The 17728-nt window shown below is 42.6% G+C and overlaps 1 protein-coding gene across 1 annotated transcript in view; it reads left to right on the forward strand.

Annotated features, from left to right (window-relative positions):
- Nucleotides 1-8189: 8189 nt before the first annotated feature.
- Nucleotides 8190-17728, forward strand: part of KCNK5 (potassium two pore domain channel subfamily K member 5) — a 35128-nt gene continuing 25589 nt past the window's right edge. Inside the window, exon 1 of the mRNA XM_027641627.1 lies at nt 8190-8578. Within this exon, the coding sequence (XP_027497428.1) occupies nt 8393-8578 (186 nt within the window). The 5' untranslated portion in view covers nt 8190-8392. The remainder of the gene's footprint in view (nt 8579-17728) is intronic.

Here is a 17728-nt window from a genome sequence, read left to right on the forward strand (position 1 = left end):
CTTTCCATTGTTATTTGAACGCCCTCGTTACTGCATGGTACAGTGTATTCTTTGGAAAAGAAGTGCATCTGGGGGAACAGATTGGACAGTGTTATAGTTATTTTCTATTCACTCTGCAAGGTACAGATGAAAACATAATTCATTGCAGGGACTGACTGAAAGGTGCATATTGCTTCTGTATGCATTGGCAAGCTGGCAAGCTGCTAGTGTGAGCTCTTCCTTACCCCTCACCCTGGTCCTGAGGTGGGGTACTCAACTGTTGTGAAAAGCATTTGTTGACCTGCAAAAGTCTCACATGAAAAAGACCAAGAGGTTTTTGATCTGCACCCTTAGCACTGACAGATTCTATCTATATTATTCAGGGCAATTTTCCTCTCCCTTTCTTTTTCTCTCTGCGCCACTCTTTGAAGATATTAAATCCTTCTATCCACACAGGACTGAATTCAGGCTTTATGTCTAAACCACAATCTAAATAAACAATGTTAGATTTCTGATATGGAAAACTGCCAGCCTCAGAGGTATTCTCCACAAAGTGGAGACCATAAGGAAAGAAAACGTTCATATTTGAACTGGATCTTAAAACTTGGGATCTCTGTTCAGAAACAGATATGAGTTTGCATCAAGACTAAATGGAGAAAAGACAGTTTAGTCATCCCAGATATGAAAGCCAACTTTTTCTGGAAAATGAAAATGATAGCTGCAGTATCCATTCATCATGTGGTCCTGTTGCCTACAACACAATCAGTGAAGGCCTCCCTTGGCAGTCAGCCTGCACAACCTTTCCTGCAGGCTCCATCCCACCCTTTCTTCCAGTGCCCAGCTGCCAGCAGTAGAAGCCTGCCCGCTGGATCTTGCCAGTGAGGCACCACATTAGCTTTTCCCACTGTCCTGTGTTAATGATAGATATCAAAATCCCCTCTCTGCTTTACCTATGAGGCTCAGTAATGTCCTTCCTACACTGCTCTGTTAATATGTGTCAGATTTCCACACATCATGGTAATAGATATTCCAGTTTTAATCTTTCCACATGGTTCTCCAAGCAGATTTGGGTGCCAGTGTTGCAGCATGCCCTACAAGCAGTTCAGCTAAAAGAGGGACAAAGGAATTTAATCTCTCTAAATGTCATACAAGGCATCTGAACACTCCAAAATAGAGCGGCAAAACAACTCACTTCCCACAGCTGAGAATAAATATTTGTTAGTTAATGTATAATTGTGTAACTAGGGCCTTTCCCAGTATTAGAAGGATATTTGGGGGGCATGCCTTTAGTTGATACATGCAGGTTTAATGATCTTGTCCCAAGTACTTGTAAAAGCCTAGTGTTGAGACAAGCCCAGAACTAAATAAGGCCTTCTTTATTAAGCAAGGCTGCTGTATTTGCACAGAACAGCAGAAGAAAGATGTTTCTAACAGTTCATTTATTGATCTGGCTGAGAGATTACTTATTTGTCATGTTTTAATAGCTCTGTGTTGATTATCGGTTCCTTTAGTCAAAATGGAAGTTCAATTGTCATCTGTTTATAATAGACACATATTGAAATAACATACAACACAGTTAACGTCAATTGGCAGGTTCTGGCCACTTCTGTTTAGTGAAAGCAGCACAGCTTCTTCAACTCAGCTATGGAAAATGATGTTTTTGGTAGGGTAGAGGCAGGTATCATGTGATCTGTTGTAGACCTAGTACAATAATTTCAGCAAGGCAGCCCAAGCCTGTCCATATGCTTGTGACACAGTGGCAGTAATGCAAGACTGTAAGCTTCAGACTAATTTGAGACTTATCTTGGACAAGGGGGAGTGAAGGGGTGGGGGAGTGTAGTTTCTGCAGGACACATTTCTGCACTCAGATACGGGCTGCGGTGATCAAATCTCTTACGAAAATTAAGGGCTTCAGGCTTCTTGGTATATTGCCAGGGCAACCTTTACTTGGACAAAATGCTACTGGCTCCTCCTTCCCCTGTGAAAATTTCATCACAAAAGATGATGATGCAAATTGCTTTACAGGATCACAGACACACCTTTATTAACTCTGATTGTCACTGAATTGCAAAAGATTGGGGGTGAGAGTAGGGAGTGAAGCAAGCGTAGAAGATGAAGCAGACCTAAGAGCCAGGCTCCCCAGCTCGGAGAATCCTTATTTTTGCAAGTATCCCCAGTCAGTGAGAGTTCTTGGCTGCTGAGATGAGTGAGTGTTTGCAGATTTGTCCCATTGTTTGCATACAATTCCTTGTTCCAAAGAAATCTTGCAAAAAAACACATACAAGGAAAGCACTGAATTTTCTGTCTTGACTGAAGCAATGCCATCTGCAGAGTTCACCCATCTGCGTATTGATTTGATCTTAAAAAATAAATTAACTAGCCCATTTAGTTTTTATTTCCTCTTCCCCCCTTTTTTGCCTCTCTTTGGCAAAAGAAATAACTAATATTCAAAGGAAATGAGTTGTGAAACCTCTAACAGGCTGCTATAGTTATAGTTTCTATAACTCACCCAGTTGGCACTGGGGACATTTGGCCTCAGATGGTCCTCTGGAATGAACAAAGAAGTTAGGGATGTTCACCTCTGTTTGGATGCCCTTAGAGAGCACCACATCCCTTTATCTTGAGGGGGTCAGTGTTCCATTCCCCATATTCTTCTCTCTCTGTCCCTACCCAACTGCTTCAGAGATTTTTGCAGATGCACAGGTATAGTCAGGGGTTGTCTATTCTTATGCTCTCTGCCTTCCCTTGACTCTGCTTCCTGTCAGACCTCTCCTACACCTCATTGTTGGCACCATTGTGAGTCTGACCTGAGTTACCAGGACTTCCCCACGGAAGGAAGGAGGAGAGCAGCAACATGGGCAATTTGAATATGCTCGCATTCCCTCACTGCTGCCTCAGCTTCCCAGGACTTTGTTCCACTTCTGAAACAGAATGATGAACAGAGCACTGCTGAGGTGCTGCGCAATACGAGGAAAACCTCCAGCATCTGACTTGTTTTACCACCTCCGTCATGGGTTATCTTGCAATTTACTGTGACCACACACATATACATCTCTGTAAAGTCACCGTCAAGAGCATGGTGGTCACCATGAGTCTTGCTGTTAACTGAAGCACTAGACCAGGTGGATTTTTTTCTGGTGTTCTAACTCAGTCATTTTTGTGCCATGTTGCCTCCCTAGAGTCATATCTGTGAGTGACCTGGATTTGCTTGCTACTTCTACACTGAGTTTTGGCATGTGGGAGGCACAATTGGAAGGCAACAAACACTGAAATACAAGTTCCTCCAAACCCTCTTAATATCTCTCCTGATGATGGTCTAGGAGGGTAGAAAGTATAAGTTAAAAGTTACTAACAGCTTGCAAGCCCTTCCCTTGCAGGACAGCTGTGAGTGTTAGGGCTTAGCCTTTGCTATCTTCTTTCCCAATTCCACACATGATGGAGGAGGGACCACAAAGGACCATGAGACAGGCAAAGGGCCTGTGGAGGTAGACTATGTCAGGAACTCTTGTTTTCTTCCAAAACTCCTTTAAGCGTAGAAGGAAGAGGCACACGCATAGAAACAGCATGCTTCTCCATTCCAGGACATCAAGCACAAAAGCAACTAATATCTATAGAAAAAAAAAAATCTGAAAAATCCATACTCTTTAACTGCTTGTAGCCAACTCTCTCACTTAATCTTTTTTTCTTTTCCCAAGATAAGACCCAATCTCACCTCACAAGCTGTTGCTGCAGGGTTTGGAACAGGAGAACAGATGATAAGAATATGATCCTTTTCAATGTTTTTTGGTGTATAGCTGTCTTCATTTGTTATTCACAAGGCTCTATTCACCCGGGAGGGAAAAAAAAAAGCCATCAACCTCCCCTCTGCTTTTCCTCTGCCAAAATTAATGTGGTGACTTTGTTTCTATAAAGGGAAGAGAGGTAGGTGGGACCAGCTCTTCAGGCATGTTGACTAACAAAACGTGAGTGCTACACACCGTGTATGGAAGGGAGCCTGATGTGGATTTGGGAGCTGCCCAGCCACACACAAGGTCCTTCATTGCTCAATCTGGCACACAGATATGGAGCTGTGTAACCCAGCTGGGAGACGGGGGAGACTAACAGCTCCTTGAATTCTCCCCTGTAATCTACCCCTATCACATTCAGGCAGTAACACTGGACAAGGTATGGACTGCGGGCACTGCATGACACCAGATTGATAAAAGTTAATTTAAACTGGTTCAGGAAACAAATCTCAGAGCAATGTGCAGGCATTCATCCATATTACTATATACAAATAAAATTTAACTCCTTCTTAATGACACAAAAATAAGACTTGACAGTGATGTTTTACATAACAGAATAACAGATTGTTGCATATTCACTGACTGTTACCATGGTGCTCAGCTACCCTTGAGCATACTGTCTAGAGCAGGAACGTGTTCTGGGTATCATGATGGTAAAACCCAGTCCAGGACTAACATCGTACAAATTGGGGTTTTTTGTAGAGCTGTATGCTGAACTGCTTAGATCACTGACGTGAATGTCAGTGTGAAGGACTGTCATAAAACATTTGGCACAACCACTGAGGCCATGGTGGAGCAGAAAGAGAAGGCCAAAGTATTTCTTTTTAAAGTATTTTGACGGAAAACGTGTTTCATCATCCAGTGACTTCTATGGATGGCTGAGGAACCAGGCAGTCAAGGAAATACATGCAGAAAAAATGTCGAAATACATAGGTTTCTTCCTGATGAAGACATTTCTCTTGAGCACTGCAGGTATCTCGTGCAAAACTGATGATCCAAATGCATATTTCTCGTTGAACTTATTACAGCCATTCCACACAGGTATTGTACTCATCACCAGTTATTCATTAAGCAACATGACTAACATCTATCATGTGGTGTTTGTTCACTCATTATCTGTCTATGAGTGAAGAAGTCTGTTGCAGTGGTATGCAGATTGTTTTGGTAAAGGTTTTTATTATTTTTTATTATGATTTACTATGTGTTACTCTACATTCAGGGTATAAAATTGCTTTGTGTAAATACTTAAGCCAAAAGGTATGAACAATCCCATGGAGAATTTTTAAACTTTCTACAAATGTCTCATATAAAATTCTGCATCATCTGCAGACCAGCCTTACCCTATCTGTGCACACTGAACTGCACTAAAGAAGCCAAATGGCTTAAGGTAGTCACGATAGTACACTCCTGAACTTAGTTCAACCTTCCATGGCTAGATGTATAACACTCGAAGGCAATGTTGAGGTGTCCAAATTTCAACAGATAAAGAAAAGATGCAGAGTAGACAGGCACTGAAAACAGTCATCAACCAGGCAAAACCAGACTCCTAAGTGAAAAATGGCAGAGGCTTGAAGAGAGGCTCATAGTTCATACTCAGTACAACCTGCAGTATCTGCCACTACATGACAGGTTTGCTTTGCCCAAATAATGTCTTTTAGTTGCTCCATCTAAAACATATTCTGACATTTATTAATTCATTTCAGGCTGTTCTAGGAAACATCTGTACAGCAAATGTGTCTTAGACATACATCTTGGATGATAGAGATTTCCTTTTGGACTGGACAGCCTGAAATAACGACCTATGCAAATAACACAAATGATTGATACTTGTGGTATTGCTCACCACAGTGCTATCTGCTGGTTCTCCCTTGATTTTTAATGAGATTTAAAAGCCTGTGAGTGAATAACCCCAGCCTATTCATTAACTTAGCCTAGCATGAAAGGCTGTGGGGCCTATGTGGCAGGTGCTGTGGGTTAACAATAAGGTACTGTTTAATCCAAGGGAAACAAAGAGGAGAAAAGGGCCATGAATAAAAGGATATGGGATCTTTTATGAGGTCAGGAGAAGCATTTTGGATCAGGAGGTGCAAAGACAGGCCAGCTACAGAAAACATTCCTTCTTGCCACACTCCTTTGGCCAGCAGCATGAAATTATACCTTGTAATTTGTTCTGCAAAAGACAACGGAATCAAAGTGAAATATCTAAATGCAAGAAGTTTACTGATACTCAGTGGATCACCCCTACTTGTAAGAGTAGTTGATTATGGTTCCTTGGGGAATAAACTATTCTTCTGGATATCGTTCCTTAACAGGCTCATCTCTTTGAAACTCAGGGAAACACAAGGAGAGAGTCCAACAAGTGCAATAGCATTTCAACACAGGGAAAAATGGTATGTGATTTACAGGTCTGTTTGTTTTTAAACACTGACTCAGCTAACTGAGAGCACTAATTATGCAATCAGTGATTGGGAGGTTAGAGTGAAAAGTAGAAACGTTGAATCAAAATTGTAAACAAACTTTCTATAAAATGCCTGAAAGTGTTTTTGCTTGTCTGTGCTCTATAACTGCAGTGGGTTCAGGGTCATTCGTGTCTTTCCTTGTGCCTTTAAGATACTATTTCAATGTATAAATGTGCCTTTAGAGACCTAAAGACAGATGGAGAAGCGTACAGTTTCAAAATATAATCAAATACCTTCCCATTACGAAGCACAGATGTTCAGGGTCAGGAACACACAAGTGCAGTATTGCTGTATCGTGTCAGGCTACCGATGCTGCTGTTGGACTAACCTAACCATTTGCAGGTGACTCAGAAGAAGGTGTAAGAGCACGAAAAGGAAAATTGTATCATAGTTCGCCTACTGAAAGAGTTCTTCAACACTTTCAGTCACTTGCCATAAGTATTTATATACCTTAGGATTTTGAACTTTACTTTTAAATTAGTGAGTGAAGCAATGATGGATGCTCACATTATTATGTGGCCAATGGCTTTTCAAATTTTGCAAAGGTCTTGGGCCAAGTGATAACATCTGGGAATAATTTTCATGGGGTAACTGTGCAGCATGAGGTTCTTCTTTTCCTTTGAATTCAGAGTTCTGCCTTACAACTTCATGAAGCATCCCCCATTTTTTCCTTAATAAAAAAAGTTTAGTTACCTTATGACACTATTTTCTACTTGTTTCCTTTCCCATTCTCCTCCATTCCCCCTCCTCCCATTTGAACTACATCTGCAGGAGAAATTTCAGCTGGGCTTTTGGATTGTGTACTCCAACTGATGTACCTATACAGCCCAAAATCCTTAGTGTTGATGGAACTGATATGAACGACTCTATTTGACTGTTTACTTCCTGTTGGAGGGGCTAGAAAAGGAATAAAACAAGTTACCTGCACAAAAACAGTGTTTGCAAGATGATCCATGTAAGATGAACTGTGTCCGCACCAGAAGCGCTTTGCCAGGGTGAACGACACATTGCTATATCCTCTCCCTGTCCCATTTAACCCCATTTCCAGCCCTGTTAATTTAAAGCAGTCGGGTTGCTTTTCTCCTGCCTGGAAGTGTGAACACGGAGTAGCGTGGGCTGCTTCACAAACAGGGAGAGCTTCAGCCTGGAAGGGTTTTTAACCAGCTCATGGAAAATTACTACCCGCTACCTCTCCCTCACTCCCAAACACACAGAGAGCATGCACAGGAACATTTATTAAAGGTACAAAATGCACGAAGAAGGGAGATGCAGTGTCTGCTCTGAAGAGTCTGTAATGCACACGTCTGGACGACGTCTCAGGGAAGGGGTGAAACCTGCCGACAGACTTCTTATTTTCTCCTCAGATCTCCTGCTCACCTTTCCCCCACGCTTCCACGCATCCGGGAAAGCCACGGCCCTCGTTTCACAGCCTGCCGGCGTCGAAAACGAGAAATTACGCTAAACCTGCCAGCACGAGGGAAAAAGCAAAATAAAACTGAGCGACGCTACCCCTTCTTCCCCTAACTCAAGGGAAAACACGGAGGGCAACGCAAGGCTCCGGGCGCAGGGATCAGCCATGCTCCGGGGGCACATGGCCGGGACCAGGCTCGCCTCTGGGCCCCCAAAGGGGCTCCGGGGGGGCGTGCGGGCAGGGCGGGAAGCGGGGAGGTCGCGGCTCCGCTCCCCTTGCCCTGGGCGGCCCCTGGAGAGCGGGCGCTGGCCGGATCCCGCTGCCGCTCTCCCGCTCCGCGGGGACCGCCCGTCCCTCGCCACGGGCCGGCTCCGGGAGTGCCCGGGGCGCCCCGCCGGCCTTTCCCCCGGCGGCGGCCCCGCATGCGCGGGCGGGAGGGGAGAGGAAGCGGGAGAGCACCAGATTCAAATCGCTGCTGAGGGAGGGAGGGAGGGGAGAGAAGTGGGGGAAGGAGACAGCCGGGGGGAGTGGAGCGAAGCGGAGGCGGGAGGAGAAGAGAGTGGGAGGGGAGTGTGGAAGACTAAGGGAACGCGGTAGGAGCCGGGGGAGGAGGCACGGCGGACAGCGCGGGCAGGCAGAGCTGTCAGGGGAAGGACAGTGCTGCTTCGGGCACCCACGGCCGCAGCGCGGGGCAGCCGCCCCGGCCCGCCCGTCTGCCGCGCTCCGCCCGCCCGCCCTCCGTCCCTCCCGTTGGCACCATGGTGGACAGGGGCCCCTTGCTGACCTCGGCCATCATCTTCTACCTGTCCATCGGGGCCGCGATCTTTGAGGTGCTGGAGGAGCCCCACTGGCGCTCGGCTACCGACGACTACAAGCGGCAGAAGACGGAGCTGCTCAAGCAGTTCCCTTGCCTGGGCCAGGAGGGGCTGGACAAGATCCTGCAGGTACAGCGGGTGCCGCCGGGGCGGGGGCCGGGCCCAGGGCTGGGGGTGCCGGGCGGCAACAGCAGCAGGTGCTGCCGGGCGACCCGGAGCGGAAAATCCCGCGCCCGCGGGCGGGCAGGGAAATCAGCCGGCTCCCGGCAGAGCCCGACCGCGTCTGTGCCTTCACAAAGCCCGGTGCCGAAAAACTGTCCCTCGAGCGGGAGCGTAGGAAAACCTCTTGATCGTTCCGAACTTCTTAATGAAAGAGCCAGTAAATGGGTCCGCGTTTCCTCCTCTGTCCCCCCGGGTGCTGAAGGAGCAGAGGGTTGTTTTCGGTGCTGGCTGGCCGGCCCGCCCGGAGCGCGCTCCCGTCAGCCTGCCCGCCGCTCAACCCGCGCCCGTGAATGCGGCTCTTGTTGTAGCACCCGGGGTGGTTCCTTCTGCCTCAATGGATGGTGTGTTGCGGGGAAGGGAAGGTGAAGCCAAGTGTCTCGATCCACTTATGTTTGGTCTGATTTCCTTCTCCTTCTTTTCTTTTTTTTTTTTTTTTTTTTCCCTTCCCTTACTTAAATGCTGAAGAGGTGCCTGTGGGTCCCGGAGGTCAGTCGGGGTAACTGGGGGAAAGAGTGCAGGGCTCGCACGGAGGGATGCTCGCAACTCTTGCGCTCATCCACTCTACTGGACTGACTTCTTTCTAAACCGTGAGGAGTTGATAATCGTCCTGTCTCGCTCACCTCGCAGAATGTCTCTTCAAAACTAATTATTAATCGATAGCGTGTATAAATTCCGAGAGCAATATAAACTTGATTAGTGCCTTTTTATGGATATGGTATCTATTAAAACGTGGTGGCAAGCAAAGGTGAAACATGAAAAACAAGCTGCCCGGATATGTGGGGCTCCACTGGTGAGAATGAATCATTTATTTCAGAAATGTTTATACCGAGTAAATCTTCTGCTCATTGTGTTTTGGATTGTTTTAAAAAAAATATTTTATTTTCAAGTCCACCAAAAGTCTGTTAAAATGCTAAAATACGAAAGAATTCGAAAGTGGCTCATTAGTTCTCTTGGTGTAATAGATACAGTGTAACCTTACAAGAGTATGGGCTCCTGATCCTACAAGTTTGTGGTTTAAGTTCTCTTTCTTCAGTTGGTGGCTGCCTTCTGTCTGCTTCAGATAGCAGAGCTTTCTGGTGGTTGTGTCCTTATTGCTACCATCTTAGGACCCTGTTAAGTGTGTATTTGTGGTATAAAGTGGAACAGGTGGATGGAGGCTTGAAACTATTAAAGGATGTTAGAAAATGAAAGATGTACTATGCGTTTTGAGTATGCTTTTGCTGTTCTGGAATCTTAATGAAATCTTACTCTAGGTTATACCCCAAAATCTGTTTTAAAGTCCTCAAGAGAAAAACATCATTTGGATTGAATGTGCTTGAAGGCTGACATGCTTAACTTGCTGCAGAACATAATGCAAAATCTATGTTCTGGCTCAGTTTAGGGGGAAATTCATGTTGGTATGAGGGAATCATAAGGTTTTGTTGGGTTTTTTTCCCCATGATCTCTATCACAATTAATCCTGAAGTGGCAGAAAGACTCTTCTTAAAGTACAGAATGACAATGAAAAAACGTTGAGGGCCTTCCCTCTTCAGTACATGTTAGCTCCTGGTGATAGTCTCATATTCATGTGGTTTGAGTTTTGCCTCTGTGCTACTTCCAATCATATCCTACTTTCCATGTCCAGTCTTGCTGGTCTGATCCCTCATAGATATTCTGTTGTTGTCCTAACCTCAATTTAGCTAAAACGTAAGTCTTACTTTGCCTTTATTTCACTCTTACTGGTTACTGGAAACTTAACTGCCTGCTTTCTTTCAGAGTTGTAGTTTTGCTCCTGTTCTTATTCAGCTTCTATTTGAGAAGTGATGGGAAGGGGTGGAGTGGCATTTCTGACAGAGAAGAATGGTGTGGTGAAATCTAACCTAGCTGAAGCTAACTGTGATGGGAGAAATCATGTAAGAGCATCAGGATTCTGTCCTGAGTAAGCTGTAAAGCATATCAGAAATAGTCTTTGTCCTTTCTCAGCCACTATCAATGCTGCTTCTGTTGGGTTCTGCTGAATCTTTAAAACATTACTAACATCTGTGCTCTTTCACAAATCCTGATCATTCTCATATTAAACCTTCAAATTTATTCTCTTGTGATAAATCCAGAATGTTGTTGATTTGAAAATGGTCATTTAATGCCCCCTGTCCCCACTTCTGTCTTGTTCCTCTGAGCCTCTTCCATGAACTCCCTGAATTTGTTCTTGGGATTTTGCATGGTTTAGCTCATTTTCTCTGCTGTTCTGTCCTTTTTTTTTTTTTACACGTGGCTTCATCTTGGAGCGTTTTCTTTCACTTCTTTCACTCTGCTTTTGGTTTCTACTGACACTCATGTCACTCTACAGAGCCACATTGAGCTTTGCTGTTATTTTGCTGATGTTCTTTTTAATGTCCCCATTTAAAACACACTGGATAAATTTCTTCAATAAATATCCCCAATTTTTTTTAGAATTTTAAATGGTTGTTAGTAAAATGCAAGGATGCCAAGGAATGTTCAAGTTGAACTCACAATACCAATTTTGTTTTCAGAAGCAGCCTGAAAGGTGACAAGGACTGACTTATTCAGACCAGTCTCTCTGCTGCCCTTGTTCCCCACCCAGGTTAGCTCAGTGTTCCTTTGAGCCTAATTTTAGCTGTAAGTGCAACGGAAATTCTGTGTGGAATGACTACAAAACTAGACCTGTATGGTTAATCTGAAGTACTTTAAAAGAGAAGTAAATCATCAGCAAAGATTCTCAACTCGCATACAGACTAGTATCTCTATACCAACAGTTCAAGTGATTACAAAGTGAGCTGTATGTGATGAAACACTTTCTAAAGTTTGTATTCTGTAATAAAAGTTTCACAATGTATTAAGGTAGAAATACACTACAATAAATGTTTACTGAAATGTGTTAACACACTTTCAGAAATCTACAAGCAGAGTATTGTAGGATATGCTAAAAAGAAAGCCTTTTTCCCCAATTTTGAGAAATGCCTAAAAATAAAATTGTTTAAAAACAGCTTTTAGGAATCTCTTGTATGAAGAACCCATCTGCTTTTAATTGTCCTGAGTACCCTATTACTTACCATAACTAGAAGAGGTAAAGAAAGTACTTAAACAGTCTTAGAGCAATGCCATGTAGACCCCGATTTTAAAGGTGACTCACTCTGGGCAATGTATAGGCTGTTTGCTGCCTGCCCGGGTTCTCCTGGGTAAAGCTGATTGATCAAATGAAAATGTGGCTGAGATGCTTCACATGGCAATTTATTTAAGCCTCCAAAGACCCTCAAGCACAACTGTGTATTGACACAAGGAACTGTGTAATCTGTCCTCACCATGTACAATTACTTCGGAAAAGAAACATCTCATAACTCTGGAATATCTGCAAAAATTAACATTTTTAATATGGATATTATGGCACCATATTTATTGTCATTGTAGGATCTTAAAAGTAGTGTAATGCCTTTGTTGATAAAAGTCTATGGCTTGTCGATGCCATTTGTTTCAGTGGCCCTGAGTCCTGGGACTCTATAGGAAGGGAGGGACAAAGCAGAGATCCACAGTGATGGCACCTTTGCTTACCCTGCTGTAGGAATAAGTTTTGGAGACTGAAGAGAATGTAAGGTGATTCAGTCATTTCCCTCTTCTCCAGCTCCTTACTTTTACTCTTTATTGCTCCATCCTGATTGTGAAACATCAGCTTAATGATAAAGGAGCTATTCATGCAAGGAGGTGCCCTCTCGACCCTCATGTCAGTATTCACATGAGCAAAGGTTTGCCAACCCTGGGCCACATCTTATTTACCAGGAAATCTTTTACTGACCTGCTATGGTCATCAAAAAATTAAATGCTTCCCATTGATAAACATCAAGGCCGGTGAAAAAAAAGGGAAGAATTTGAAGACGAGTGAAAATGGTTACTTTCAAAACAGCAATAAAATGAAAAGAGAAACTGCTGGCTCTCTTTAGGGTAAACAGGCAAACATACTGAGTACCAGAACAAATAGTTGAGATCTTTATTTGAAAAGCATACAAGACTCTAAACAGGCCTGAGAGAACTTTAGAAACCTAAATGTTTAGTCCTAAAGGCCAATGCTGTGAACAAACATTTGGAAGACTTTTAAGGATAGCTGCTGCTGGGATATACATGGCACGTGGTTCATGCTAAAGGAAGTAACAGTTAAGTGGATTAATAATAGTTTCTCCCCTCTATTTTTTTAAAACCAAATTGTCCTATCCATTCACAAATACCTTCAGGTACATTTACAAGATTTTGGTCTGTGTTTGAGTATGCTGAAGATTGCTTCTAGGTTTGTATATTCTTGGAACTTGCTTGTTTTATTATGAAAATAATAATCTCTGTTTTGATTTTATTTTATGAAAAATAATCTCTTATTCTGAACATTGTTTCCCTCCTTGCTTTACTTTCAAGCTTCTACCTCAAGGTTTAAATCTGTGTGCAGTACTCTTGAGAGTGTCTGCAAACTGTAGTTTTCTTAGAAACTTGAACTATGTTTTAAATGCTCTTTGTCAGTCCAAATTTCTGTACAGATGATGGCTTTTGCTTACACTTTGTATAGTGATTTTTTTCAATGTAAAGCTTATAGGGGCATATTTTTTGTAATCCCTTCCTTCCTCTGTTTGTCAGGAGATGCATAAATGAGATTCTAGACTTGAATTTATTGGTTTGATCTCTAGCTTCTGATCCCTTCCATGGAGGGTATTGATTGTGGGGTAGATAAATAGGGGACTGAATTCATTAGCTGGAATGCCAGTTGACTTCCCCCTTTCAAGACTAAGCTGTTTTTGTAGGCTGAACAAAGTAAAGCTGAGCATCTGTCAGATAAGGACAAGTGACTGCCAATGAAATATCTTTAACTGCAAAGTTGTTAACAACTACATCTAATAGCTCTCATATAAAAACTTGACAGTGTAAATTAAAGCTTATGCCTGAGAAATAGCTATTGCTAGATTTTTCGAATTTATATCTTGAATTATGCATCCTCTAAGATAAGCAGGGATGAACTGATATTAAAAGGTAGGACCACTGTCCACAGCCGACTAAGTTGTCTCTGAGTATGAGTTATGGATGTTGCCACTGCAGCATTAGGAGAAAAAAACTGAGGACAGGCAGCACAGAATCCCAGAATAAATTAGGCTGGAAAAGACTTTTGAGATCAAATCCAGCATTTGACCAAACACCACCATGTCAACCAGACCATGACACTAAGTGCCATATGCTGTCATTTCTTGAATGTCTTCAGGGATGGTGACTCCACCACCTCCCTGGGCAATCCTTTTCAATGCTTAACAACCCTTTCTGTGAAGAAATTCCTTCTGATGTCCAACTGCATTATCCCACAGCTTTTCTCTGTGCGTTTCTACACATAAAATCATGTGTAAGCAGGCATGCTTTTCTGTTGTGTTTTCTTTTTTGTTTTTTCCCTTTTTCCCTGTTTAACTATTAAATTGTTTGAACTTTCTTGGAACATAGTTAAACAAAGCTGATAGTGCATGCACTGCAACTCTCTCTGCTGATGGAGCAATAGTAATCGATCAGAAAGTTATAATTTTCCTGCTATGGGGCTTTTCCTTTTTCCTGTTACAGATTTAATCCTTGAGTGTTCCTAGTATGTTGTCCTTCTGTTACCTTAGAACTGAATGTTTGTGTTACCTTACATGTTACGTTCTGCTACTAGGTGTGTTTTTTGGCATGCAAGCAGATTTGTCAGTTGTCAAGAGCTTGTCGTAAAATATCTTGGAACCCCTGCTTTGGTTCATACTGTATATGTGGTTATTGCAAGATACCTTCTGTAGCCAGTGAAGGTACAGTGTAATGATGACTTTGTATAGATTTCCTTCTTTTAAACAAATTGCTGTTTGTGCTATTAATACTAATTAAACATAATTAGTTGTTTTGCTTTTCTTTCAATGCTGCTGACTTTCAGAACAATTGTATTCCTTGCTGCTACTGCAAGTAGATGTCAACATAGTAACATACAACCAGAAGCAAGCTGAGGACAAGTGGCAGTCAATAATCTGATCAGCTGGGGAGCAAAGGAGAATGCTTTTGCACTTTGGTACTACGGACCTGTTGATGATAGTGCCTGTGATTTGCAGGGGTTTTATTTTGTCCTGGCTTCTGTGAGACCCCTGAAAATGTAGTTAAATTTCTTCATGGAGTATGTCTTTGGGTTTTGTTCAGTCCAAAATGAGTACATGGCATAAACTGAGCCTACTCTGTAATATGTAACAGCATGTGGTAACAGGACAGCTGGAAGAATTGCATTCTTCAGTTAAATTAAAAGGCCACTGTGGTCACACCTGAAGCATCTGTGGTGCTACAGACATCCTTAGAAGAGCCACACTTAAAGGCAGATTGAACCTTTAAAATTTAGCGTGCAAGATGCACTCTGCATTTTTACTAGCTCTATCTCCTGAAGGGGTGGTTTAGGCTTGAGGGTATAACTTTGTCTTATTTTATTTCCTGTCTTCGTTCTGATTAAGGTCCCTCATCAGCATTGCTGATTCGAGCATTACTAGATCTTTTCTTTAAAGCACCAGGGAACTTCAGGCTGGTTGTTTGTTTCCTGTGTATGGTGGTGTTATTTTATCATATCTTTATATAAGAGTTCTTAGATTTTACTGTGTTAGTTATGTACTTACCAACATTTGAATTGTAGGCAGGAGAGATCCCTCCTAGGCATGCCTTGCCCTCGCAGCTCTGCCTACAGTCAAATCAGTAAGGAAGTTATTTCTTTTTTTTTTTTTCCCCTGCATTGTGTTGTGTGAACTCGAGCGGATCACAGGCACTCTTAGGTGCAAAATAGCTTCTGAAATGTTTTAAAATCAAACCTCATACTCTGTTTTCTTAAAAGAAAGAAATGTAAGTGATAAAAAGGGAGTAGGAAATTAATAATAGGTTGTGTATCATAGCCTCTGTACCCTCTATTGAATCTGAAATCAATTTTCTTTTCTAACCACATGTGCATGTGTAGCGTTTCTTACGACGGGTCTGTTTTTTCAACCCCTGTTGTGGGATCAATAACCCTGCAAAGTGGCTGATTAAAGGCAATATTTCTGCCTTAATGAAAAGGTAGACACGGATTGTGATTGAGCAAATTGGTAAAGACTAAATTGACTTTGTTCTGTGCTGGCATCTTGCAAATATTGTGTAAGCAGGTTCCAACTGCTGAGAAACAAAACTATGTGCCTCTTTGAAGTTGCAACAGGTGTCAAAATGTCCCAGTTGCACCTATCACAGGTCTCTGAACTCTGGTCCTTTTTAACAACAAAGATGACAGTTAACATTCATTTGGACTGCAAAGTAAATCATAAGATTGTCAAAACTGACAGTGAGTGATAGCTAATGGAACTTGAAGATAATTCCGCAAAGCGTTGTGAAGGTTTTGCGGTGGAAAGCACAGATATGATACAGTATTTTTGGTGGCTTGGCTAACCTATCACATTAATCAGGGATGACTTCGCTGTGTGACCTCCAAATGCTTGTATTGCTGCTCCTCTTTGCTACTCTCAACCCACTCCAAAGGAGTAAGAAAGGCTTTGGAGAATCATGTGTGGTCCCTTGCTAGAGAAACAGCAGCTTAAGTATTTTAGTTCTTACCTGTGAGGGGAGTAAGGTTGATGAGTCTCCTCCAGATATCAAAGAAACAGGAGAGGTGTTTGGAGCCAACAACTGCGTAAAGAGAAGGGGTCCAACCAAGCTTACTGGTCATACTGACTTCTCCCTTGGCTTCTCGTGCATTAGTCTGGCTGGAATCTTCAACCTACCACACACTCAGCTGTTACAGTTGCTGTTAACCAGCTTCAGACTGTAATACAAATATGTTAAAATCAGGTTAGATAGTTGACCTATGATAATTTGCCACTTAAGTTAGAATTTCAACCTTATAGCCTGTCAAAGTGGTGTGTATGTGACTGCAGAATGACAGAGGGCAGTTCCTTAATCAACAATTGCCTTGTTGGTACAAAGGTTTTTTAAGGGCATTGGAGTTTATGCTTCACTCTTTCTTATTTCTATTGGTGCACTCTGAAAGCTTTTCACCTGTGTCATTACTAATTTGCCCTTTTAAAATAATACTTGCATATTTCTGACTTTTTTTTTCTTTTTTACAGCTTTTTGGGTGGAAGGCAGGAAAGGGAGAGGAAGAGTGAAAACCTTTGAAGTTGATGGTATTGTAGCAGTAAACCCAGTCAGCTTTATTGTGTCTCTACATTATTTGTTACAGTAATGCTAGATTTTCAGGTAGGGTCTTAACTGGGGTGTGACTGTAAGATAATTGCGCTTTTCATGAAGTTGCTGCGAAGTCTGCAAGGTCTTAAAGCTCTCAACTTCATTAATGAAATGAGCATAGATGTCTTTGTCTTAAATGGAAGCAAAATATAGTTCCCATTTTGAGAGTACCTTGGATTTATTTGCATATGTTTTAATAATGCTTGTTCAGCTCTGCTACCATTAGACAGTTCGTTATTTGGACAGACATCCTCACAGCTGGCTGCTTCTTGTTTCCTAGTGGAGAAACCCTGCAATAAAATAGTTTCACACCAGACATTGACTATGTGCTTTCAGATGAATTTTGTGCATCTTAGGAAAACCATCTCACTTATTTGATGTAACTGCAGCTTTCCTGTGGTTTTGATGACTCCCTTAGCATCTTGTATGCTGAGCAGCTTTTTAAGCTTGAGGGTTCTCTACTTAGAAATGGGCAAGTGCTTCCTCTGTCTCAGCTTCTGAGAAGGTAATAGGTGCCTGTGAACAGTCAGAGAAGTCAGTTGCAGGAAATCCGGGCTAGGAAGGAAAAGTGTAACAAACAGAAGGCAGCAACTATAGTGCTTTTGCCAGGTGATCCCTCTTCCCTTTAATGCAGTGGCAAGAAGATGACAAAGTAGTTTGCCTTTCATACGTCCTCAGGGATAGGACAGTTGAGAAGTGACAGGGCAAGAATTTGTTAAATACCTGCCACACTGTACACTGCTCTTTGCCTTCAGCTTGTCTCATGCCGTTGTTCAGAGGAGACCGTATGGGAAATTTCACGAATCTAGAAGTGTGCACGGTCTTAAAGTTGAAAGATTT

This window comes from Corapipo altera, unplaced genomic scaffold (assembly GCF_003945725.1).
Source record: "Corapipo altera isolate COAL_440 unplaced genomic scaffold, ASM394572v1 48b, whole genome shotgun sequence".
Lineage (NCBI taxonomy): Eukaryota > Metazoa > Chordata > Aves > Passeriformes > Pipridae > Corapipo > Corapipo altera.